This window comes from Chanodichthys erythropterus, chromosome 14 (genome assembly GCF_024489055.1).
Source record: "Chanodichthys erythropterus isolate Z2021 chromosome 14, ASM2448905v1, whole genome shotgun sequence".
Lineage (NCBI taxonomy): Eukaryota > Metazoa > Chordata > Actinopteri > Cypriniformes > Xenocyprididae > Chanodichthys > Chanodichthys erythropterus.
In genome coordinates, this window is record NC_090234.1 from 11,624,206 (window position 1) to 11,651,054 (window position 26,849).

General features: G+C 43.4%; 1 protein-coding gene across 1 annotated transcript in view; it reads left to right on the plus strand.

Moving 5' to 3' along the window:
* The first annotated feature begins 774 nt into the window (after window positions 1-774).
* gpc6b (glypican 6b) overlaps window positions 775-26,849 on the plus strand; it is a 33,921-nt gene continuing 7,846 nt past the window's right edge. The window contains exons 1-5 of the mRNA XM_067410241.1: window positions 775-829; window positions 8,746-8,982; window positions 14,723-14,881; window positions 16,088-16,479; window positions 16,941-17,106. Of these exons, the coding sequence (XP_067266342.1) occupies window positions 775-829; window positions 8,746-8,982; window positions 14,723-14,881; window positions 16,088-16,479; window positions 16,941-17,106 (1,009 nt within the window). The remainder of the gene's footprint in view (window positions 830-8,745; window positions 8,983-14,722; window positions 14,882-16,087; window positions 16,480-16,940; window positions 17,107-26,849) is intronic.

A 26,849-nucleotide genomic window follows, 5' to 3' on the forward strand; every position in this document is an offset into this window, starting at 1 on the left:
TATAATACATTTACACATTTTTAGACTAAGAGGTAAACAATTTCATCATAATTCACTTCATTGTGTGAAAATGTTTGTTCATTATGAATAAAGGTTTTTTTTTTTTTTTTTTTTTTTTACCAAGCAAAGGTAAATCAGTTTTGAACATGTTTAAAAATAATGATCTTTGTGCAAAAAGTGTGGAAATATTTAGAATTGATACATTAGCTGAAATTAGCCACAGCAAGACTAAAGAGTTAATCAAATAAATGCTGTTGTTTTGAACTTCCTCTTCATCAAAGAGTCCTGAAAAATAAAATGTATGACGGTTTCTTCAAAAATATTAACTGATAATAATCATAAATGTTTCTTGAGCATCAAATCATCATATCAGAATGATTTCTGAAGGATCATGTGACACTGAAGACTGGAGTAATGATGCTGAAAATCACAGGAATAAATTACACTTTACTATATATTCACATAGAAAACAGCTGATTTACACTGGAATAATATTTCACAATTTTTACTGTATTTTTGATCAAATAAATGCAGCTTTAGTGAGCAGAAGAGACTCTTTCAGAAACATCAAAAATCTCAATGATTTCAGTCTTGTGTATCTGGAGTATTTTGTACTGAGTAAATCACATTTGTTTTATTTAACCACAATAACATCAGCGGTTTAATTATTTTTTGCTAATTATTATGGGGGAAAAAATTCTTGGAACTATTTTAATTTGCAAGAAGTTTAAAGTTTCTTGTTCCTTTTTTTTTTTTAAATAAATGAAACCAATCATGGTCTTCCAGGAAGTGACATCATTTTGGAGGGAAAGCAGCAGCACAAACGCCAGTAAGTCAGTGGATTTAATGGATTCAGAGATGTTTTGTGTGTTAGTTTTAATAATATCAACATTTCAATATGTTTAAAGCATCTTAATCATGAGCTCATGCACCTGATAGTCTCTTAATGAAGCTTCAGCTTATTAAAACATGATAGAGGAGTGTGTGATAATGACGGACAGCTGTCAGCCTGATATCTTGAGTTGTGTGTTTGTTCATGATTCATATGTGGATGGATCAGTCATTATGTTGACTTGATAAAGAGAAGTAGGGATTTTTTGCATTTGTGAAGCACTTTTCTCAGTGTTTCAAAGCATCTTTACAGGAAAATATTTGTTGTAATGTTCCATATGTCTGAATAAGAAAAGACTGTCAAAGTTTCTCTTGTCAAACTTTAGTTTTGTGTTTATTATTTGCCACTGTGACTGCTGAAAAAGACATTTAACACAGACATTGTGGAGAAGCAGTCCTTCACGAGGCCTTTTGTCATGATATTAGCCTTCTAATGATGGATTAACCATTGAGTACACTGACATTCAGTATCTCACGCTTGGGATGTTGAAAATCTGACTAGCGAAAACATGAATAAATGTGCAGTGGATTAAAACAGCCCTTTCAGTATTTCTGTTTGGACTAGTAGTTATTTTTAACCCTTTCATATCCAGCTCTACACACTCTCAAATGTGTTGTGACAGCCGGATTGCTTTTGAAAATGTGCTGTTATGGTAATAAAATGTGTGTGTTTTTAGGGGTGTAACGGTGCAACACGTATTTGCTCCAAAAATACCGTTTCTATTGACAGACTTTGATGTTGAACTGCTAATGCATCTGAAAATAGTGGAGGACACGGTTCTCCTAAACATGAGGCATGCTTTATATTAACAGCCTCAAACGAACTCATAAGCGTACAGTTTAAACTTGCCTTCCTGGACTTAATATGCCCTCGTTCAAAGTCTTGATGTTGTTTTTGTGCTCTACTAGAACAGGTTGATTATTCTCCTCATATTCTCCATTGCTGCAGCTCCTCTCTTCCCAGTCTGCCAGTAACGCTCTGTTTACTTCCTGTCTCTATGAAGCCCCTCCTTCTGTGCTCTGATTGGTCGGCTGGAGCAGTGTGTTATGATTGGTGTTTGGGAAATGTCCCGCCCCTTACCATAACTGCCAGTTTCAACACACTACTAACTAACTCAACCAGGCCCCGCCCCTTTGTTCTGCGCATGAATTATTTAAATGAGGAATACTGTGAAGAAAACTCAAGACTACAATGGAGGCGTTTCATAACGTCCTCCGGCATGTGGAAGTATGGAGGTCATTATAGGTCCTTCACACTGAGGATTTGACTGGGACAGGTTTTCAGTGAGAGAAACAAAAGAAGTTTTGTTAAAAGAGCGGTGCAAGAATACAGTTAGAATTTTATCATGAATACAAGTGGTTGATCACAAGCGTCTGGCTTTCTCCCAGACTGTGTCCAGCGGAAATAGTTCCCAAGCCTCGTATGAATGCATCCTTCATGATGGTTTTCTTCATTGACAGATCCGCTCTTTCCCCGTGAACTCGTTATTAACCAGTCGAAAGGCGTGTTGGCGTGAAACCAGCGTCTCTACAGCTGGACATGTAGAAAACAACCGGAAGTGACGGGGAAAGAGAAAGATAGATTTATACAATAGCATTGTTGAGGTCATGTGACATCAGCCGATATCCATTCAAACTGTTCAACTTGAATCTTGAATGCTCTTGTTTAGAGGACTGTGCATGTTCAGGGCCTAAACTGTATTAATATAGTTTGTACAGTTAACAGTTTTTACGAACATTAAACTGATTCTTGAGATAAGGGATAAAACATGTCCTACACACAAAACCCTCTTTCTGTAAAAAATAAATTAATCGAAATAAAAATACTTAAAAATTTTCCAAACAATGCAACAAATTCTAAAATATACATTTAAATTGAAAAGCAGAGATCTCTAATACATCAAACAATAGAAAAGGTATTGTTCATAAATGAATGCCTGTCAGAGTGTCCTCACTTTGCATCAACTCTGTCATGATTTTTCTATCATTCTGAATAAATCAGGCGGGTAATTACTTACTCTTTCCTGCTCATTGTGGATCTCACAGTAGGACACAGTCCTGGAAGTTTTTATATATTTTTAATATTTTATACAAAGAATGTTGAAGTCTCTGCGGTCACAGCTTTAACATGTCATCCTGGTGGGCATTTTTGGCATTTTTTATGTTTATTAGGCAGTGCTCGACTGTACAACATGTGGTTAAGGTGGAAAAATACTCAGTTTTGTGAACTTCGTCAGACATCAACTCCGTCAGATCTTATGGTTGACAAGTGCTTATAATGTGATTTCATGTATTTTTGCATATGGGGAATTCTTCTAATGTTGTTTTATTTTTCTATTTACTGTATATTTGGCCCCAGCTGGACCTTTGTCAACTCTGTCAGTATTTGTGACCAGTCACGGAAAGTAGGGACACAAGTCGGTTCTGGGGCATTTTGAGTTATTCACAGATTCTGAAAGTGTAGTCTCCAAGCTTTCCAACGATGTGTGACACATGGAAATCTGATAATGTTTGGAGAAGTTGTGGCCATTTGAAGGTAGTCATTCAAGAAAGCTCTATAGGGAGAAAAACGCCTCAAGTTTCTACAGTTCTCACCTGTTTTCACCTGCTGGGAGTGACAACAGGGCTCATTTACATCTCATTTACATAAGCCATACCCCCTGTAAAGCTGCATGGGCTGCATACTATTAATAATAAAGGATAATGTCCATTGTAAATGTCAGTAATTTATCTTTTTTGACTTTTAGAAAAATGCCTGAAAATGATTTACACTGCATTCCAAATTATTATGCAAGTGACATATCAGTAAGATTTCAGTAGAATAAACATTTAAATTTTAGTTTTTCTAAGAAAATGTTTGTTTGTTTGTTTATCCATGTCTTTTTAGATAACTGGTATCAATCTCAGACAAAATAATTTGTCAGATCTATGGAAACCCTACTTAGAGGTTGTTCCACATTATTAAGCAAGTCACAGTTCTCATGAAATATGGGAGGAAGAAAGATCTTTCTGAAGATGAAGAGCATGAAATGGTGCAATGTTGTGCAAAAGGCATGAAAACAACTAATATTGTGTGAAACTGAATGGAGATTATTGAATTATCATAAGATTTGTGAGTGATTTAGAGCACCATTTCATGCTTTTCATCTTCAGAAAGATCTTTCTTCCTCCCCATATTGCATGAGAACTGTGACTTGCTTAATAATGTGGAACAACCTCTAAGTAGGGTTTCCATAGACCTGACAAATTATTTTGTCTGAGATTGATACCAGTTATCTAAAAACACATGGATAAATAAACGAACAAACATTTTCTTAGAAAAATTAAAATCTGAATGTTTATTCTACTGAAATCTTACTGATATGTCACTTGCACAATAATTTGGAAAGCGGTGTAGAGATAACATGTTGCAAGACACTCCTTTAAAATCTGCCCATCATTTTTAATGTTATTATTTTAATGTTTATGTAAAGAAAAAGTACATATTGATGCTAATTTTATTTGTTATTTGCTGGTTTTCCACATAAAACTTGATGAATTGACTTTTTGAACAGGATTCTGTGATAACCGTGATCATTTTGGTCACTATAATCATGAAATGAAATTTTCTCACATGAGAAGACAAAAGAATCACATAATAATGACCTGAAATGACTTGCATAATAATGAGGCCTTTCAGTCAGGTAATAAGAAATATTATTACAATTTAAAATAACGATATAATATACTTTAAAATATAGCCTATTGTTTTTCTGTGATGCAAAGTGTCTGAACAATGTTACCTCTATGGCATTTCATGTAGGCTTTTAGCTTAAAAGCATGCACATTTGGAGAAATATTGATGGATTCTCATATGTTTATGTCAATTTTCTATACAGAGGAGTAATTATTCAATATTTATTGTCATCACTATGAGTGCTGGATTCTGTGTTTTCAATTCATACTTTCAGCCGGAGAGCGCTCTGTACACCTTTAGTCCACAAATGCCTGCTAAAGAAGAATAGGCAATCCAGGAACTAACCGAACTAACAGAGGCCAGAGGTCCCTAACTACGGCTATTCAAAACACTTTTCAAGACAATAAATACACGATTGAGACGATGAATGCATGTATTGACTGAATTTGCATCTGAATAGCGCTGGCTCCGTGGGCGTGGCCGCATTAGCGGATAATGAGCTGAATCGCAGACTTCTGACATGTGTCTCTTTTCATACAGATTACATAAACAAAGGTTTGTTTTCGATTTGACTTACACGATTTAAAACCTGACATTTCAACGTTTTTTTAGACATAAGTCTAATTTTTTGTGATTAATATTCACTAAGTTACAGTTCATTTTCTGAGAACTATCAGATTGGACTTCGTTCAGAGGGAGATGAGAGATCACGCATCATGTTAGTTTTCTTTATTTTACAAAAAGCACAACATTGTGTTTTTACTCTGAGTGTACACAAATAAAAGAAGATATTCTATAGTTTCAATTGATATATTACTTACGTCTCTATGACAAAAACTGACGGAGTATTTTAAGTCTGTTTTGCTGCAATGTGAAAAAAATCCTGCAAAATGCGCCGGCGCGTTACCCGACTCCAGAGAGGTAATGTCTTATTATCAGAATCAGAATCAGTGAGCGCTTGTTCATAAGCATCCGGCTTGTCAAAGAAGTACTTCAAAATTTTCGGTGTAACGGCCACGGTTCTTTATTGAATTCTGATATCAGCTAGAGCCGGCCAGAGCGCTGCATAATAAGTAGCCACGCTTCCCTTGGAGGGTGGGGGCAATAACAAATGAAAGTCACCAATTTTGAAAAAAAAAAACGCTTCTTTCTCATTTTGCTCGAGAGTTGTGCTGCCGATTTGTGTCCCTGGTTTCCGTGACGGGTCACATTTGTCAATTTATCCGTCAACTCCGTCAGTGTTTGTCAATTTATCTGTCAACTCCGTCAGTGTTTGTCAACTCCGTCAGTATTTGTCAACTCTGTCAGTATTTTTCAGCTCTGTCAGTATTTTTCAGCTCTGTCAGTATTTTTCAGCTCTGATGTATTTGTCAACTCCGTCAGTATCTGTCAACTCTGTCAGTATTTGTCAACTCCGTCAGTATTTGTCAACTCCGTCAGTATCTGTCAACTCCATCAGTATTTGTCAACTCTGTCAGTATTTGTCAGCTCTGTTAGTATTTGTCAACTCCGTCAGTGTTTGTCAATTTATCTGTCAACTCCGTCAGTGTTTGTCAACTCCGTCAGTATTTGTCAACTCCGTCAGTATTTGTCAACTCCGTCAGTATCTGTCAACTCTGTCAGTATTTGTCAACTCCGTCAGTATTTGTCAACTCCGTCAGTATCTGTCAACTCCATCAGTATTTGTCAACTCTGTCAGTATTTGTCAGCTCTGTTAGTATTTGTCAACTCCGTTAGTATTTGTCAACTCCGTCAGTATTTGTCAACTCCGTCAGTATCTGTCAACTCTGTCAGTATTTGTCAACTCCATCAGTATTTGTCAACTCTGTTAGTATTTGTCAACTCCGTTAGTATTTGTCAACTCCGTCAGTATTTGTCAACTCCGTCAGTATCTGTCAACTCTGTCAGTATTTGTCAACTCCGTCAGTATCTGTCAACTCTGTCAGTATTTTTCAGCTCTGTCAGTATTTGTCAACTCTGTCAGTATTTGTCAACTCTGTCAGTATTTGTCAGCTCTGTTAGTATTTGTCAACTCCGTTAGTATTTGTCAACTCCGTCAGTATTTGTCAACTCCGTCAGTATCTGTCAACTCTGTCAGTATTTGTCAACTCCGTCAGTATCTGTCAACTCTGTCAGTATTTTTCAGCTCTGTCAGTATTTGTCAACTCTGTCAGTATTTGTCAACTCCATCAGTATTTGTCAACTCTGTCAGTATTTGTCAACTCCATCAGTATTTGTCAACTCTGTCAGTATTTGTCAACTCCATCAGTATTTGTCAACTCTGTCAGTATTTGTCAGCTCTGTTAGTATTTGTCAACTCCGTTAGTATTTGTCAACTCCGTCAGTATTTGTCAACTCTGTCAGTATTTGTCAACTCCATCAGTATTTGTCAACTCTGTCAGTATTTGTCAGCTCTGTTAGTATTTGTCAACTCCGTTAGTATTTGTCAACTCCGTCAGTATTTGTCAACTCCGTCAGTATTTGTCAACTCTGTTAGTATTTGTCAACTCCGTTAGTATTTGTCAACTCCGTCAGTATTTGTCAACTCCGTCAGTATCTGTCAACTCTGTCAGTATTTGTCAACTCCGTCAGTATCTGTCAACTCTGTCAGTATTTGTCAACTCTGTCAGTATTTGTCAGCTCTGTTAGTATTTGTCAACTCCGTTAGTATTTGTCAACTCTGTCAGTATTTGTCAACTCCGTCAGTATCTGTCAACTCTGTCAGTATTTTTCAGCTCTGTCAGTATTTGTCAACTCTGTCAGTATTTGTCAACTCCGTCAGTATTTGTCAACTCCATCAGTATTTGTCAACTCTGTCAGTATTTGTCAACTCTGTCAGTATTTGTCAACTCCATCAGTATTTGTCAACTCTGTCAGTATTTGTCAGCTCTGTTAGTATTTGTCAACTCCGTTAGTATTTGTCAACTCCGTCAGTATTTGTCAACTCCGTCAGTATTTGTCAACTCTGTTAGTATTTGTCAACTCCGTTAGTATTTGTCAACTCCGTCAGTATTTGTCAACTCCGTCAGTATCTGTCAACTCTGTCAGTATTTGTCAACTCCGTCAGTATCTGTCAACTCTGTCAGTATTTTTCAGCTCTGTCAGTATTTGTCAACTCTGTCAGTATTTGTCAACTCTGTCAGTATTTGTCAACTCCATCAGTATCTGTCAACTCTGTCAGTATTTTTCAGCTCTGTCAGTATTTGTCAACTCTGTCAGTATTTGTCAACTCTGTCAGTATTTGTCAGCTCTGTTAGTATTTGTCAACTCCATCAGTATTTGTCAACTCCGTCAGTATTTGTCAACTCCGTCAGTATCTGTCAACTCTGTCAGTATTTGTCAACTCCGTCAGTATCTGTCAACTCTGTCAGTATTTGTCAACTCTGTCAGTATTTGTCAACTCCGTCAGTATCTGTCAACTCTGTCAGTATTTGTCAACTCCGTTAGTATTTGTCAACTCCGTTAGTATTTGTCAACTCCGTCAGTATTTGTCAATTTCTGTCAACTCCATCAGTGAATAAATGTATGTTTTCAGAAGAACCTGTTCCCTTACATGATTCATTAGCTGAAACCTTTATCTACAAATACATTAGTTTAAAAGTAATGTATTATTAAATAATAAAAAACTAACTTGTAAAACATGTTTTTTCCCTTATCTCAAGAATCAATTATTCACATTTAACCTTATGAATAGTGTTTTTGTGCAAACGTTTTGAGAACATTATTAAAGACCAGATGAACATTCTATTAATGTTACTGAAATAATGTGTGTTCATAACTTTGATAGAACGTTTCTGTTATTTGTCCAGAAGCTCAAAAAGACGAGCATGGTGAACAAGCAGAAAGAGATCAAGGGGTTCAGACCCAATTCAATTCGCAAATCGCTTTATTTAAATATTTCCTCATGATTTTCCATGCAAATCGTGGATAAGCAGTTGTTCCTTCCTTTGCACTGCAATAATGTAAAAAGGAGCACGTTCGGGACGTTCTGATGACGTATCACGCACGTTGTCCGCGGTAAAATCGCTTTTTCTTCCAGTCACAACCGGCAAACAGTCGGGAGAAACTCTGAAGTGAAGTTCCAGCTCTGAGGAGATCTGACTGACAGCTGCAGGTTCACGCGCATCACTGCGCCTCTGCCACGCGCGATGGTTTCTGCTGTTTTTACTCCCATATAGAGTGTCTGGAGGATTCGGCGCGAGTTTCTTCATTGATCCACTCCATTACGAGGATCTACCGCGGAATAAAGCAACAAATTTCACCGGAGCTCGTGATGTTCGCCGCTCTGTGCGCGCTCTTGGTTCTGCGCGTGCCGGTCGCAGCGGATCTGAGCGCGCTGAACTGCAGTCAGGTGAAAGACGCGTTCACTGCTCTGGGTTTCATTCCTGACAGTGTTCCCACCGAGGAAACATCAGGTACAAGTTTAGTAAACATTGTGATTAAATAGGGGAGACAGGGGCATACACAAACAGTTTTAATTTTGATTCATATAATATTAATTCTGTCCTCCAGGCTAAGTTTACAGTATCATATTTAAGTGAATACAATAAAACCACAGTGTCACAATGAAAGCTGTGTGAGTGATTTACATGTCTGAAAAACATTGCTTTTTCATGAATTATTTTGTTTACATTAAACTGAAAAGCCCAATCGTTTGTGACAACTTACCCCGTACAGTGTGGCATATTGGCATGTTAGTGATCTGTAGCTCGTTAGTAGCTCATGTAGATGCTGTTAAAGTCTCTGAACTGCAAAAGATATCATATCAACTCTTGAGAGTTTGGCATCTGCTTTGTTTATAGTTTGAAACCTATTGGTAATAATGAGAATTGACAACTCTATGATGTTTAACTCTTGTTGTTTTAGAATGATAAACCAATACTGAGGGACGGACGATGCCACACAAAAACATGTTTTGAAAGTAGAGATTTTGAAGCCTTCTCTGTTCACAAACACAAAAAGTGTTTGTTAATGCTGCATTTCAGCTTTATTTGAGCAACTACAAGTAACTGAAATACTGAGAAACATAAATCCAATCACTAGAGATGGACCAATGATTGCTAACTTGTAATAATTTAAATTTTCTCTCTCTATAACACATTTTTGACCCTGTAAACTGCTGGTAAGATTTGCTTTGAGTTCGAGTTTAGCTTCAGCAATCTTGCTTGAATCAATGAGATCTAAAGGGAATAATGTCATTATTTTGCATATATTGCAGACTTTCATGCCGTGGCACACTCGTAACACCAGCGTTTAGGATATGAGCAAGGCCTTTATTCATGACTCATGCCTTTAATTGTTGGTTTGTTTTAAAAATAATAATCTCAAGGTTGTCTCCTGGTAAAACCAAAACCTTCACCTCCGCTTTAACATTATTGTGTGGTTTGCGAGTTTGCAAGGATAAGAAATGGGCGACAGACCAGGAGTGTGCAAAGAGTGTGCAAAGAGTGTGCAAAGAGTGTGCAAAGAGTGTGCAAAGAGTGTGTAAAGAGTGTGTAAAGAGTGTGCAAAGAGTGTGCAAAGAGTGTCTGTCTGAGCGAGAATGAGTGTGTAAGGAGCGAGTAATTTATATTATATTGAGTGTGTAAGGAGTGTGTAAAGAGTGTGTAAGAGTGTAAATGTGTGTAATCGGTGTAAGGAGTTTAATGAATGTGTAAGAGTTTATATTGAGTGTGTAAGGAGAGTGTGCAAAGAGTGCAAAGAGTGTGTAAAGAGTGTGTAAAGAGTGTGTAAAGAGTGTGTAAAGAGTGTGTAAAGAGTGTGTAAAGAGTGTGCAAAGAGTGTGCAAAGAGTGTGTAAGAGTGTAAATGTGTGTAATCGGTGTAAGGAGTTTAATGAATGTGTAAGAGTTTATATTGAGTGTGTAAGGAGAGTGTGTAAAGAGTGTGTAAAGAGTGTGTAAAGAGTGTGTAAAGAGTGTGCAAAGAGTGTGTAAAGAGTGTGTAAAGAGTGTGCAAAGAGTGTGTAAAGAGTGTGTAAAGAGTGTGTAAAGAGTGTGTAAGAGTGTAAATGTGTGTAATCGGTGTAAGGAGTTTAATGAATGTGTAAGAGTTTATATTGAGTGTGTAAGGAGAGTGTGTAAAGAGTGTGTAAAGAGTGTGTAAAGAGTGTGTAAAGAGTGTGCAAAGAGTGTGTAAAGAGTGTGTAAAGAGTGTGTAAAGAGTGTGTAAAGAGTGTGCAAAGAGTGTGTAAAGAGTGTGTAAAGAGTGTGTAAAGAGTGTGTAAAGAGTGTGCAAAGAGTGTGTAAAGAGTGTGTAAAGAGTGTGTAAAGAGTGTGTAAGAGTGTAAATGTGTGTAATCGGTGTAAGGAGTTTAATGAATGTGTAAGAGTTTATATTGAGTGTGTAAGGAGAGTGTGTAAAGAGTGTGTAAAGAGTGTGTAAAGAGTGTGTAAAGAGTGTGTAAAGAGTGTGTAAAGAGTGTGTAAAGAGTGTGTAAAGAGTGTGTAAAGAGTGTCTGTCTGAGCGAGAATGAGTGTGTAAGGAGCGAGTAATTTATATTATATTGAGTGTGTAAGGAGCGTGTAAAGAGTGTGTAAGAGTGTAAATGTGTGTAATCGGTGTAAGGAGTTTAATGAATGTGTAAGAGTTTATATTGAGTGTGTAAGGAGAGTGTGCAAAGAGTGCAAAGAGTGTGCAAAGAGTGTGCAAAGAGTGTGTAAAGAGTGTGTAAAGAGTGTGTAAAGAGTGTGTAAAGAGTGTGCAAAGAGTGTGCAAAGAGTGTGCAAAGAGTGTGCAAAGAGTGTGCAAAGAGTGTGTAAAGAGTGTGCAAAGAGTGTCTGTCTGAGCGAGAATGAGTGTGTAAGGAGCGAGTAATTTATATTATATTGAGTGTGTAAGGAGTGTGTAAAGAGTGTGTAAGAGTGTAAATGTGTGTAATCGGTGTAAGGAGTTTAATGAATGTGTAAGAGTTTATATTGAGTGTGTAAGGAGAGTGTGCAAAGAGTGCAAAGAGTGTGTAAAGAGTGTGTAAAGAGTGTGTAAAGAGTGTGTAAAGAGTGTGTAAAGAGTGTGTAAAGAGTGTGTAAGAGTGTAAATGTGTGTAATCGGTGTAAGGAGTTTAATGAATGTGTAAGAGTTTATATTGAGTGTGTAAGGAGAGTGTGCAAAGAGTGCAAAGAGTGTGTAAAGAGTGTGTAAAGAGTGTGTAAAGAGTGTGTAAAGAGTGTGTAAAGAGTGTGTAAAGAGTGTGTAAAGAGTGTGTAAAGAGTGTGTAAAGAGTGTGTAAGAGTGTAAATGTGTGTAATCGGTGTAAGGAGTTTAATGAATGTGTAAGAGTTTATATTGAGTGTGTAAGGAGAGTGTGCAAAGAGTGTGCAAAGAGTGTGCAAAGAGTGTGCAAAGAGTGTGTAAAGAGTGTGTAAAGAGTGTGTAAAGAGTGTGTAAAGAGTGTGTAAGAGTGTAAATGTGTGTAATCGGTGTAAGGAGTTTAATGAATGTGTAAGAGTTTATATTGAGTGTGTAAGGAGAGTGTGCAAAGAGTGTGCAAAGAGTGTGCAAAGAGTGTGCAAAGAGTGTGCAAAGAGTGTGCAAAGAGTGTGCAAAGAGTGTGTAAAGAGTGTCTGTCTGAGCGAGAATGAGTGTGTAAGGAGCGAGTAATTTATATTATATTGAGTGTGTAAGGAGCGTGTAAAGAGTGTGTAAGAGTGTAAATGTGTGTAATCGGTGTAAGGAGTTTAATGAATGTGTAAGAGTTTATATTGAGTGTGTAAGGAGAGTGTGCAAAGAGTGTGCAAAGAGTGTGCAAAGAGTGTGTAAAGAGTGTGTAAGAGTTTATATCAAGTGTGAGGAGAGCGTGTATTGAGCGTGTAAGAGTGTAAGAGTTTACACTGAGTGTGCAAGGAGAATGTAAGGAGTGTTCAAGAGTGTGTAAGAGTGTAAATGTGTGTGATCAGTGTAAAGAGTGTGTAAGCAGTGTGTAAGGAGTGTGTAATGAAAGATCCTGTGATTTCTGTGACGCAGACGGAATTGCAGAATCAATCCAGGCATAAACATGAATTTACTGTATTACACATTTAATGTCAGTTACAGTCGAACCTTATTTTATTTTAGGAATCTCTCACGATTTCTCTTCCAAGTTTTAATTTTCACAGTAAACCTGTCGCAGGACACGTTATTTGCCAAAAAAAAAGGATTTATTAAATTTTCATTCAATTCCATTTTAAAAGTTTTATGCCGTGATTACCACCGTCTTTGATAAATACATTTGCATTAAATCATAAAACATTTCATAGTGCCTATTATTGTAAAAATGGTCATAAATGATTAAATTGATAAATTTTATGAATTCAAATGTTTTTTGATTGTAAAATGTTAATTAAACCATTAAAATGGAATTTTGGACAAAATAAACGTATTTCACAGAGCCTTAGTGATGTCGGCCGTGTGCACGAGACATTGAATATTCTTCATAATATTGCAGTATATTTTGCAAATTGCCTAATTTGGATTAGCTGAGATCAATCACGTCATGTGTTGAGTGAAGCAGACGTAATGAGCGCGTTAGGCAGCGATGACAACTTGTGCTTGTAATGTTACACTGTAAGGATAATAAGACAATATGTGAAAGTTTTGCACGTCTATAAGCTTCACAATTGTGGCGTTGATCCAACTGGAGCTGCACAATCTGAAGTTGCTCTGACACGTGTATTTAAACCGCGTGACGAGGCGTCCGTGACTCTCACAGACGCTCAGAAGTGTTCCAGCTCTGAACGCAGGGTGAATGTGTGCTGTGACTCTCAGAGGTCAAGCCGAAGACTGAATAACACTGCTGACATGATTCTGTGACCTCCTTGACTTCATGATCAGAGATTGGATTGCTGTTGACGGGTAAGAGGTTTGAGGTCAGAAGTGTGCAGTCTGACGAATCACTGACAGGAGAGTCCTTCATCAGAGAGGTCCTGTCTGACAGTGTGTTACAGTCAACGCTGAGCCAACAGACAAACATATGCTGTCACGTATCTTCATGCAGATAAAACACAGCCTGAGGTGGTTTAATGCCATTTCTGCTTTATGGCAGACATCACGTTTTTATTATTTTGAGCCTTAAATAGACACGGAAAGCTAAGAGGCCTTGGAGACGAGAAAACAAGCCCTTCTCCCTGATTGGCCAGAAATGGAAACGAAGGTCAAAAACGGGATGCACAGACAGACGAGTGAAAATACGCTTTAGTTTTAGTAAGAAGATTGAGTTTCTAGGTTGACTTTAAAGGAATAATTCACTCAATCCTCATTATTTACTCGTGCTCATGTTGTTTCAAATGTTTTATTTCCTGTAGAACAGAAAATGATATGCAGTCAATTTCAATGAAAAAAATAAACTAAAAAAATCTAAATTTAAGTCATTATGATATTGATTTTAATTTAATTTAATTTTTGCATTTTTATTTGATTTTAGTTTTGTTTTATTCTATTTTATTTTTACATTTTTCTTTTTTTAGTTTTATTTTAGCTTTATAATTTTTTTTTTTTTTTTTTAATCTTGGCAGTATAAATCATCCACTTTTGTTGATCAGACATTCCTCCTCCTCACAGAAAATAAATAATAATAAAGGATTTTCATGACACGGCGGTGAATATGATGAACAAAAATGGTAATTGTTTCGGTGAACTATTCCTTTAAAATTCATTTGAAGTGTTGAATGATCACTATAGTCATCATTTCTAAATATGCAAATCCAAAACACAACAAAAATATGGAAATGACTGATCAAAGAGTCTTCTGCTCACCAAAGCTGCATTTATTTGATTGAAAATACAGTAAAAATACTGAAATATTAAATCATCTGTTTTTTATGTGAATATATATATAAAGTGTAATTTATTCCTGTGATCAAAGCTGAATTTTCAGCATCATTACTCCAGTCTTCAGTGTCACATGATCCTTCAGAAATCATTCTGAAATGATGATTTGATGCTCAAGAAACATTCATTATTATTATCAGTGTTGAAAACCGTTTATATTTTTGTCTGTCATAGATTTTATTTTTCAGGATTCTTTAATGAATAGAAATTCATCAGTATTTATTTGAAATAGAATCTTTAGTAACACTATAAATGTCTTTACTGTCACTTCTGATCAGTTTAATGCGTGCTTGATGAATAAATCATTAATTTCTTTGGCCGTCAGTGACTCTGAAGTGTCTCTGGTCTGCAGGAGTGAATCTGCGTGTTTGCGCTCCTCAGAGGTCCTGCTGTAACACAGAGATGGAGGAGATCTTCAGCCGCAGGAGCTCTCGTGACTTTGAGAAGCTGATGGAGGACACCAGCGAGGAGCTGAGGAACGCGTTTGTGAGCGGACATAAAAGGTTTGATGGTACGATTTGTTCTGTAACCTTCACTGATTGGATGGTGGAAATTTTTCAGTGCCCCAATCTGCATATGAATATTATCATGAAGATTATGATTGTAGACGGCGTACATCAGTGACAGGAGAGAAACGGATACCTGTTATAACGTGGTGTCAAATTCAACCACTAGGGGCGCCGTGATATTTATTCTTGATATTTAAGTTTTGGAGAAAGCTTAGAAACATTTAGGCTGTACTGATCATGTGAATCTCTGTCTGGACGAAGATGCTTGACTACTGAGTGCACGAGGATTATTAGTGCTAGATACACTTCCAGCAGTATTATTCCTCACATTATTCTGCTTAAATGAGAGAAAACAAGCAAAAATACCTCCGGACGTAACAAATGAGTCCCTAAATGCCATTGAAGAACGACTCGAATCGTGTGTTTTCACAAAATCATCTTTTGTCTGGAAACAGTTTGTCTCATAATGATCTGATAAAAACACAGTGGCTGTACTTTGAGTCGACTTGTTTATAAGAGCTTTGGTTCAGCTAGCCTGTGTTTGTTTATTTGAGAAATCCATCTTTTTATGACGTGTTCTTGTTGCTTTGTATTCATCAGTGGATATCAGCCATAATTCTGTGTGGAAAATAGGTACAAACTTGAATCTGTCATTGCACAAACCGATATTGTATGCCTTATCGAACTGTCCAGTTATCATCGGCTGCAGTTTGAAAGGACAAAGGATGATTTAAAGGATTAGTTCACTTCAGAATGAAAATGTCCTGATAATTCACTCTCCTCCATGTCATCCAAGATGTTCATGTCTTTCTTCTTCAGTCGAAAAGAAATTAAGGTTTTTGAGGAAAACGTTCCAGGATTTTTCTGCATATAGTGGACTTCTGCATACACTGGGGTTCAACGGGTTGAAGGTTCCTCCTATGTCACGCGTGATCTTTCCAACATGATCACGTCATGCGTGGAGCATCACAGAGCAGTGCAAGACGAGCATTTGTGGTTAAAAAGTGTATAATGTTTATTTTTTTAGAAAATGTCCGATGGTTTCTCTAGATGAGACTCTTATTCCTCGTCTGGGATCATGTAGAGCTCTTTGAAGCTGCACTGAAACTGACATTTGGACCTTCAACCCGTTGAACCCCAGTGAAGTCCACTATATGGAGAAAAATCCTGGACTGCTTTCCTCAAAAACCTATTTGTTGCTTTGACAGACTTCTTCCTGGAGCTGCTGGAGAACACGGAGCGCTCTCTGAACGAGATGTTCTTGCGCACTTACGGAAAGCCCTACCTGCAGAACGTCGAGGTCTTCCAGGGCCTTTTCTCGGAGCTGAAGCGATATTACACCGGCGGGAACGTCAATCTGGAGGAGATGCTGAACGACTTCTGGACGCGTCTCCTGGAGCGCATGTTCCAGCTGCTGAACTCCCAGTATCTCATCACTGAAGACTATCTGGAATGCATCAGCAAGTACATGGAGCAGCTTAAGCCCTTCGGAGACGTTCCCAAGAAGCTGAAGTCTCAGGTTACACGAGCGTTCATCGCAGCGCGCACGTTTGTCCAGGGCCTCGCGGTCGGACGGGACGTGGCCAACAGGGTGTCTGAGGTGAGCTGCTGCTCGAGAACATGTTGTGCTGCTTACTGTCCTGTGCATGTGATTCATGAGGGGAACCAACCTGAGACAAGAGAAGGTCACATGCATGAGGTTAGAACACAGTTAGGATCATGTGACACTGAAGAGTGGAGTAATGATGCTGAAAATCACAGGAATAAATTACACTTTACTATATATTCACATAGAAAACAGCTGATTTACACTGGAATAATATTTCACAGTTTTACTGTGTTAGTGATCAGATAAATGCAGCTTTAGTGAGCAGAAGAGACTCTTTCAGAAACATTAAAACATCATAATTACTCCAATCGTTTAACCTGTAGTGGTGTTTGTGTCTCCCTTCAGTTCTCTTGAACGGTGTGTTTATGTCTTTGCTGCCTCATAATGTTGGTTTCAGAAGTCTGAATTGAGAAACGCGTCTCATGATTATTGTCTGATGTCTGGTGTCTCAGGTCAGCATGAGCCCGGCGTGTGTCGGCAGCTTCACCCGGATGCTGTACTGCTCTCAGTGTCGAGGTCTGTCCACGCTGAAGCCCTGCAGCGCATACTGTCTGGACGTGATGAAGGGCTGTGCGGCTGACCAGGCCGATCTGGACCCGGAGTGGAGCAGGTACATCGGTAAGAGCTGAAACACACCTGAAGCTGCAGGAATTACAGAGGTCATGTCCCCGCATCCTGGACACCAATATTTGAACGAATTAGAAAAGATCAATCACGCTCTGGCAATTTGAGGTTTTGGATTGGAGATAATGTTATAATCATGATTTTCAGTTGTGTTATGAACCCAGCGATTGGGTCATTTTAACACAGGGATTATTGGAATGTTTTAACCCAGCGATTGGGTTGTTTTTAACACAGGGATTATTGGAATGTTTTAACCCAGCGATTGGGTTGTTTTTAACACAGGGATTATTGGGATGTTTTAACACAGGGATTTGGTCATTTTAACGCAGTGATTGGGTCGTTTTAGCCCAGCGTTTGGGTCATTTTAATGCAGCGATTATTGGGATGTTTTAACACCGGGATATGGTCATTTTAACGCAGTGATTGGGTCATTTTAGTCCAGCGATTGGGTCGTTTTAACACAGTGATTGGGTCGTTTTAACCCATCGGTTGGGTTGTTTTAACAGGGATATGGTCATTTTAACGCAGTGATTGGGTCATTTTAGTCCAGCGATTGGGTCGTTTTAACACATTGATTGGGTCGTTTTAACGCAGCGATTATTGGAATGTTTTAAACCAGCGATTGGGTCGTTTTTAGCCCAGTGATTGGGTCTTTTTAACCCAACGGTTGGGTCGTTTTAACACATGGATAATTGGGATGTTTTAACACAGTGATTGGGTCATTTTAGTCCAGCGATTGGGTCATTTTAACACAGTGATTGGGTCGTTTTAACGCAGCGATTATTGGAATGTTTTAAACCAGCGATTGGGTCGTTTTTAGCCCAGTGATTGGGTCTTTTTAACCCAACGGTTGGGTCGTTTTAACACATGGATTATTGGGATGTTTTAACACAGTGATTGGGTCCTTTTAACCCAGCGATTGGGTCGTTTTAACATAGGGATTATTGGGATGTTTTAACACAGGGATTTGGTCATTTTAACACAGTGATTGGGTCGTTTTAGCCCAGCGATTGGGTCGTTTTAACGCAGTGATTGGGTCATTTTTAACACTGCGATTATTGGAATGTTTTAACCCAGCGGTTGGATCGTTTTAACACAGTGATTGGGTCGTTTTTAGCCCAGTGATTGGGTCCTTTTAACCCAGCGGTTGGGTCGTTTTAACACAAGGATTATTGGGATGTTTTAACACAGGGATTTGGTCATTTTAACACAGTGATTGGGTCATTTTAACCCAGCGATTGGGTCATTTTAACACAGTGATTGGGTCGTTTTTAACGCAAATCCAGATTCAGAATCATTGTATCGAGAATCAATGTATTGTCCCAGCCCTAGTAATTATGATCCATTTTTTTTCCCCTTAATTTTTTACAATACAGTTTGATTAATTAATCCATACATTTTCTATTTTTTTAATTGAAAATTATTTTTCAATTAACCCCATCATTGCTGTGAACTCTTCTCCAGCATCACGGCTGATTTGTAGACGGAACCCCCAAAACGTCTGTGTTTTTGTGTTTTTGAGTGTAACTGTTTTTTTAGAACCATTTAACCTTTTCGAATCATGTCCATGTTTTGTGTGCGTCTGTTCACATAACAAGTGCCACAGAAGTGTCACCAAGTGTCATATCGTTCAGAGGAAGTACATCAGAAGTGATCGTAGAGCAGCAGAGGGTTAACTATCCTCCTCTCACAAATTAAGTGTCTGAAAGTGAAACTCCTACATATGCAATAATGGCTTTAGTAACACATTTTCTGTAGTGATCTTGATTGATTTTGTTTTGTGCGGTTGAGGTTATATGGATAAAGAAAAACATGATGATTCTGAAAAAATAACAGTGGTACGAGTTTGGAGCAACATGAGGCTGAATAAATAATGACAGAATATTAATTTTTGAGCTAAACTTTTAACCCCATAAATGTGCTACAGTTTGTGCCACACTTAAAGCATCCTTTAACCTTATCCTTTAACATCCATAGAGCCACAAAAATGTGAATGTGAAAAAGTTCTTAAGAATGGTTAAATGTTGTTTGGGGAACACAGAGAGATTCCTCCATGGCATCGCTGTGAAAAATCACTTTATCGTTTTTAAGAGTGTGAGGTTTGAATTGGTAAATAGCTTTTACTTTAGCATATAACAGCTGCTGTGGAGCTCCTGCGAGGAATGTTTCTTTCCGGGTATTCCAGGCAGATTTTGGGCAGCGCTTCGGTTTGGCTGACACGGGCATTGTGGGACGTTTTTAACATCGCTTCCATAGAGCGGTCTGTGTTGAAATGACTTGGCTGGAAGGGGAAGTCCGGTTGAAGTCCTGGTGTAACCCTTCAGGACATGGAGTCATATCCAGTGGAATTATTGATAGAGCTCTTCTATAACCGAATGATCGGAGCTGCTGTCCAAGCTCTGTACTCTTGTCATCTGTTAGCTCATTTGTTTCAGTCTTTTTGTCCTTGGGGGAAATCTCAGCACACAAACGCAGAGAGAGGAGAGCGAGTGAAGGACAGAAATAGATCTTGAGCTTCCATTCACAGAACTCGAGTGATACGCTGAGTTTAAATTCAACACCGATTATTCTCAGCAGTTTATCACAGATGATTCGAGAGAATCAGATATGGTAAAAGCCCTAATAGTGAAGTCATTAAAACCGAAATAAAATTTGCACAGGATTTTGCTAAACTTTTGTATCATGTTCATCTTTTTCTTGTAATTCATATTCCTATTTATCCTTGTAGGTGTTTGGCAAACACGCAAATTACTCTTGCCCTTTCTGCAGTCCTTTGTTACCAAAGTGTAAACAGATCCTTATTGATTTTATTTGCTCATTTCTTTTTAATCGCATGATTTGTTTCATTAGGTAACAGGATCTAGCCACAACTTCACAATTCATGAAAATTCAAGCCTGAACATTTCCTGTGCCTGAGAAGAGCTGCTCATGAATAAGAGATTGTCCTGCTTTATTACAGGACAGACAGAACGATCCGAGAGTTTATCTGAAGATTAATGACATTCTCAAACTAACCTTCTTCAGAAAATACTTTATAGCCAGTCTCTGGTGTATCATTTCATTATTTAGTAAATGTTTCTCGACTGGTGGGTAATGACCCGAGCAGCAGGAAAACAATGGTAAATGCAGTTAATACAATGTGAATATATAATCATGCATAGTTAGAACAGCAAAACAAATAGACTTATCTGCTTTTAAAAGAGAGGAATAAATAAATTACAGTTTGCTATATATTCACATAGAAAACAGCTCTTTTACATTGTAATATTATTCCACCATGTTTTGATCAAGTACATGCAGCTTTGGTGATCAGAAGAGACTCTTTCGGAAACACTTTTGAAGAGTTCTGTTTAAACACTAGTGCACTTGTTGCTCAGGGTAATAGTTTGATTCTTTTTATATCTCTTAAACACAGTGTTTGGGTGATCTGAAGTGTTTTGGGTGATAAAAGCATGTTTCCTCTGCGACATTCATGACCCGTGATTTCGCCTGCGGATTCGGTCACAGCTGTCTGTTTTGAGCCTGATCTCACAGACGGGGTTAAACAAATACTAACAAGTATTGAGAGAGCTGCTGGAGGATATGGCCGGAAACGCTTAATAGCTCACAGCTGCGCTCCGGGATAATGCTGGGCTCCTGCTTCAGTACCAACATAACATCGTGTCATATAAATATTGCAGTCATTTTCTGTGTGCAGGAATATATTCATGCTGTTGTGGTGCTGCTGTTCTCAGGCAGGGTTGCCAGTTTCTCTTTTCATAGACACAACTCAATTTAGGCTATTTTGGTATGTTTTTAATCTTAGAATTAAAGAATAAAAGCAGCTTTGTTTCTACAAAACGGAAAAATCAAAAATTCATTACATCTGTTATGCATTCTAAAAAAAATAATGTATGCATTTTGTTAAACAAAAAGGTATCATACGAGATGTATTCCTGTTCCGTAGGGGCAGGGAAGAGGAGAGGCGAGGATCCATAAAATTTATTCAAAAACGCCAACAAAGATAATTCACACAGGGAGTGAGGAGGTAAATTAAACACAGGAGTGAGATACACGTGGTTTCAAAGCAGCTTTACAGTGATCAGCAGGAAAATAATGATTCAACAATGCAAACAGGGTTCAATTCAGCTGTCAAGCAGCCGAGGACTCTGGCGTGGCGGCCATGAAGGACTCTGGCGTGGCGGCCATGAAGGACTCTGGCGTGGCGGCCATGAAGGCCGAGGACTCTGGCGTGGCGGCCATGAAGGCCGAGGACTCTGGCGTGGCGGCCATGAAGGACTCTGGTGTGGCGGCCATGAAGGACTCTGGCGTGGCGGCCATGAAGGCCGAGGACTCTGGCGTGGCGGCCATGAAGGACTCTGGCGTGGCGGCCATGAAGGACTCTGGCGTGGCGGCCATGAAGGCCGAGGACTCTGGCGTGGCGGCCATGAAGGACTCTGGCGTGGCGGCCATGAAGGACTCTGGCGTGGCGGCCATGAAGGACTCTGGCGTGGCGGCCATGAAGGCCGAGGACTCTGGCGTGGCGGCCATGAAGGACTCTGGTGTGGCGGTCATGAAGGCTGAGGACTCTGCCGTGGCGGCCATGAAGGACTCTGGCGTGGCGGCCATGAAGGACTCTGGCGTGGCGGCCATGAAGGACTCTGGCGTGGCGGCCATGAAGGCTGAGGACTCTGCCGTGGCGGCCATGAAGGACTCTGGCGTGGCGGCCATGAAGGACTCTGGCGTGGCGGCCATGAAGGCTGAGGACTCTGCCGTGGCGGCCATGAAGGACTCTGGTGTGGCGGCCATGAAGGCCGAGGACTCTGGCGTGGCGGCCATGAAGGCCGAGGACTCTGGCGTGGCGGCCATGAAGGACTCTGGTGTGGCGGTCATGAAGGCTGAGGACTCTGCCGTGGCGGCCATGAAGGACTCTGGCGTGGCGGCCATGAAGGACTCTGGCGTGGCGGCCATGAAGGCTGAGGACTCTGCCGTGGCGGCCATGAAGGCCGAGGACTCTGGCGTGGCGGCCATGAAGGCTGAGGACTCTGCCGTGGCGGCCATGAAGGACTCTGGCGTGGCGGCCATGAAGGCTGAGGACTCTGCCGTGGCGGCCATGAAGGACTCTGGCGTGGCGGCCATGAAGGCCGAGGACTCTGGCGTGGCGGCCATGAAGGACTCTGGCGTGGCGGCCATGAAGGACTCTGGCGTGGCGGCCATGAAGGACTCTGGCGTGGCGGCCATGAAGGACTCTGGCGTGGCGGCCATGAAGGCTGAGGACTCTGCCGTGGCGGCCATGAAGGCTGAGGACTCTGCCGTGGCGGCCATGAAGGACTCTGGTGTGGCGGCCATGAAGGACTCTGGCGTGGCGGCCATGAAGGCCGAGGACTCTGGCGTGGCGGCCATGAAGGACTCTGGCGTGGCGGCCATGAAGGACTCTGGCGTGGCGGCCATGAAGGACTCTGGCGTGGCGGCCATGAAGGACTCTGGCGTGGCGGCCATGAAGGACTCTGGCGTGGCGGCCATGAAGGACTCTGGCGTGGCGGCCATGAAGGCCGAGGACTCTGGCGTGGCGGCCATGAAGGCCGAGGACTCTGCCGTGGCGGCCATGAAGGACTCTGGCGTGGCGGCCATGAAGGACTCTGGCGTGGCGGCCATGAAGGACTCTGGCGTGGCGGCCATGAAGGACTCTGGCGTGGCGGCCATGAAGGACTCTGGCGTGGCGGCCATGAAGGACTCTGGCGTGGCGGCCATGAAGGCCGAGGACTCTGCCGTGGCGGCCATGAAGAGGACTCTGGCGTGGCGGCCATGAAGGCCGAGGACTCTGGCGTGGCGGCCATGAAGGACTCTGGCGTGGCGGCCATGAAGGCCGAGGACTCTGGCGTGGCGGCCATGAAGGACTCTGGCGTGGCGGCCATGAAGGCTGAGGACTCTGCCGTGGCGGCCATGAAGGACTCTGGTGTGGCGGCCATGAAGGACTCTGGCGTGGCGGCCATGAAGGCCGAGGACTCTGGCGTGGCGGCCATGAAGGACTCTGGCGTGGCGGCCATGAAGGACTCTGGCGTGGCGGCCATGAAGGCCGAGGACTCTGGCGTGGCGGCCATGAAGGACTCTGGCGTGGCGGCCATGAAGGACTCTGGCGTGGCGGCCATGAAGGACTCTGGCGTGGCGGCCATGAAGGCCGAGGACTCTGGCGTGGCGGCCATGAAGGACTCTGGTGTGGCGGTCATGAAGGCTGAGGACTCTGCCGTGGCGGCCATGAAGGACTCTGGCGTGGCGGCCATGAAGGCCGAGGACTCTGGCGTGGCGGCCATGAAGGACTCTGGTGTGGCGGTCATGAAGGCTGAGGACTCTGCCGTGGCGGCCATGAAGGACTCTGGCGTGGCGGCCATGAAGGACTCTGGCGTGGCGGCCATGAAGGCTGAGGACTCTGCCGTGGCGGCCATGAAGGACTCTGGCGTGGCGGCCATGAAGGACTCTGGCGTGGCGGCCATGAAGGCTGAGGACTCTGCCGTGGCGGCCATGAAGGACTCTGGTGTGGCGGCCATGAAGGCCGAGGACTCTGGCGTGGCGGCCATGAAGGCCGAGGACTCTGGCGTGGCGGCCATGAAGGACTCTGGTGTGGCGGTCATGAAGGCTGAGGACTCTGCCGTGGCGGCCATGAAGGACTCTGGCGTGGCGGCCATGAAGGACTCTGGCGTGGCGGCCATGAAGGCTGAGGACTCTGCCGTGGCGGCCATGAAGGACTCTGGCGTGGCGGCCATGAAGGCCGAGGACTCTGGCGTGGCGGCCATGAAGGCTGAGGACTCTGCCGTGGCGGCCATGAAGGACTCTGGCGTGGCGGCCATGAAGGCCGAGGACTCTGCCGTGGCGGCCATGAAGGACTCTGGCGTGGCGGCCATGAAGGCCGAGGACTCTGGCGTGGCGGCCATGAAGGACTCTGGCGTGGCGGCCATGAAGGACTCTGGCGTGGCGGCCATGAAGGACTCTGGCGTGGCGGCCATGAAGGCTGAGGACTCTGCCGTGGCGGCCATGAAGGCCGAGGACTCTGGTGTGGCGGCCATGAAGGACTCTGGCGTGGCGGCCATGAAGGCCGAGGACTCTGGCGTGGCGGCCATGAAGGACTCTGGCGTGGCGGCCATGAAGGCCGAGGACTCTGGCGTGGCGGCCATGAAGGCCGAGGACTCTGGTGTGGCGGCCATGAAGGACTCTGGCGTGGCGGCCATGAAGGACTCTGGTGTGGCGGCCATGAAGGACTCTGGCGTGGCGGCCATGAAGGCCGAGGACTCTGGCGTGGCGGCCATGAAGGACTCTGGTGTGGCGGCCATGAAGGCCGAGGACTCTGGTGTGGCGGCCATGAAGGACTCTGGCGTGGCGGCCATGAAGGCCGAGGACTCTGGCGTGGCGGCCATGAAGGACTCTGCCGTGGCGGCCATGAAGGACTCTGGCGTGGCGGCCATGAAGGCCGAGGACTCTGGTGTGGCGGCCATGAAGGACTCTGGCGTGGCGGCCATGAAGGCCGAGGACTCTGCCGTGGCGGCCATGAAGGACTCTGGCGTGGCGGCCATGAAGGCCGAGGACTCTGGCGTGGCGGCCATGAAGGACTCTGGCGTGGCGGCCATGAAGGACTCTGGCGTGGCGGCCATGAAGGACTCTGGCGTGGCGGCCATGAAGGCTGAGGACTCTGCCGTGGCGGCCATGAAGGCCGAGGACTCTGGTGTGGCGGCCATGAAGGACTCTGGCGTGGCGGCCATGAAGGCCGAGGACTCTGGCGTGGCGGCCATGAAGGACTCTGGCGTGGCGGCCATGAAGGACTCTGGCGTGGCGGCCATGAAGGCCGAGGACTCTGGCGTGGCGGCCATGAAGGACTCTGGCGTGGCGGCCATGAAGGACTCTGGCGTGGCGGCCATGAAGGCCGAGGACTCTGGCGTGGCGGCCATGAAGGCCGAGGACTCTGGCGTGGCGGCCATGAAGGACTCTGGTGTGGCGGCCATGAAGGACTCTGGCGTGGCGGCCATGAAGGACTCTGGCGTGGCGGCCATGAAGGCCGAGGACTCTGGCGTGGCGGCCATGAAGGACTCTGGCGTGGCGGCCATGAAGGCTGAGGACTCTGCCGTGGCGGCCATGAAGGCCGAGGACTCTGGCGTGGCGGCCATGAAGGCCGAGGACTCTGGTGTGGCGGCCATGAAGGACTGTGGCGTGGCGGCCATGAAGGACTCTGGCGTGGCGGCCATGAAGGCTGAGGACTCTGGCGTGGCGGCCATGAAGGACTCTGGCGTGGCGGCCATGAAGGCCGAGGACTCTGGCGTGGCGGCCATGAAGGACTCTGGCGTGGCGGCCATGAAGGACTCTGGCGTGGCGGCCATGAAGGACTCTGGCGTGGCGGCCATGAAGGACTCTGGCGTGGCGGCCATGAAGGACTCTGGCGTGGCGGCCATGAAGGCCGAGGACTCTGGCGTGGCGGCCATGAAGGCCGAGGACTCTGGCGTGGCGGCCATGAAGGCCGAGGACTCTGGCGTGGCGGCCATGAAGGACTGTGGCGTGGCGGCCATGAAGGACTCTGGCGTGGCGGCCATGAAGGCCGAGGACTCTGGTGTGGCGGCCATGAAGGACTGTGGCGTGGCGGCCATGTAGGACTCTGGCGTGGCGGCCTTGAAGGCTGAGGACTCTGGCGTGGCGGCCATGAAGGACTCTGGCGTGGCGGCCATGAAGGCCGAGGACTCTGGCGTGGCGGCCATGAAGGACTCTGGCGTGGCGGCCATGAAGGACTCTGGCGTGGCGGCCATGAAGGACTCTGGCGTGGCGGCCATGAAGGACTCTGGCGTGGCGGCCATGAAGGACTCTGGCGTGGCGGCCATGAAGGCCGAGGACTCTGGCGTGGCGGCCATGAAGGCCGAGGACTCTGGCGTGGCGGCCATGAAGGACTCTGGCGTGGCGGCCATGAAGGACTCTGGCGTGGCGGCCATGAAGGCCGAGGACTCTGGCGTGGCGGCCATGAAGGCCGAGGACTCTGGCGTGGCGGCCATGAAGGCCGAGGACTCTGGCGTGGCGGCCATGAAGGACTCTGGCGTGGCCACCACTGCTTGATACTGCGTTCCTCATTCATGACTGCCACAGTAAAAGCAGAGCCGCTCGGCTACAATGAAATGTTAATATACTATTCCAGAGCCCATTCCGGGATAGATTCCATAAAAAAACAAGACTATTAAGACATCACAGAAAAAACAAGACAAGAGACAAGTCTTCATTCGTTCTCTGCTGGGGAAGTACAGACTTCACATGGTATATCCATCTAGATTATTTCTATGATGTAACATTTTCTTGAACATTTTCTTGACACTTTTTTTTTTATCCATTTGGAAACCATGGAAACATTCTTCAGGCTTAAGTGAAAGTTTCTGCAAAGGTGATAAGGAAATTCCTAATGGTTTTCTGTCCAATTGCTGTTTACTGCATCCCAGTGGAGCCGTATTGTCTGGCCAGTGTGTTATTAAAGCAGTGTGATGCCAGCGCTCTGCTGCCCAGCTGCTGCGCCTCTCCACACCATGTTTGGTGGTTTCTGCGGCATTTGGGTCTTCAGACATGCAGTCCACGCCTGGGAAAATAGATGTTGACATGACAAAAATGTTTTCCTCCATCATATTTGTGGACAGATCTGTTGCCACACCCATGTCAGCTGACATTAGGACGGCCTGTGAAAATATTAGAGGCATTATATGCATCCATCCACTGAACACAATCGGCTTACTTTAATTAACTTG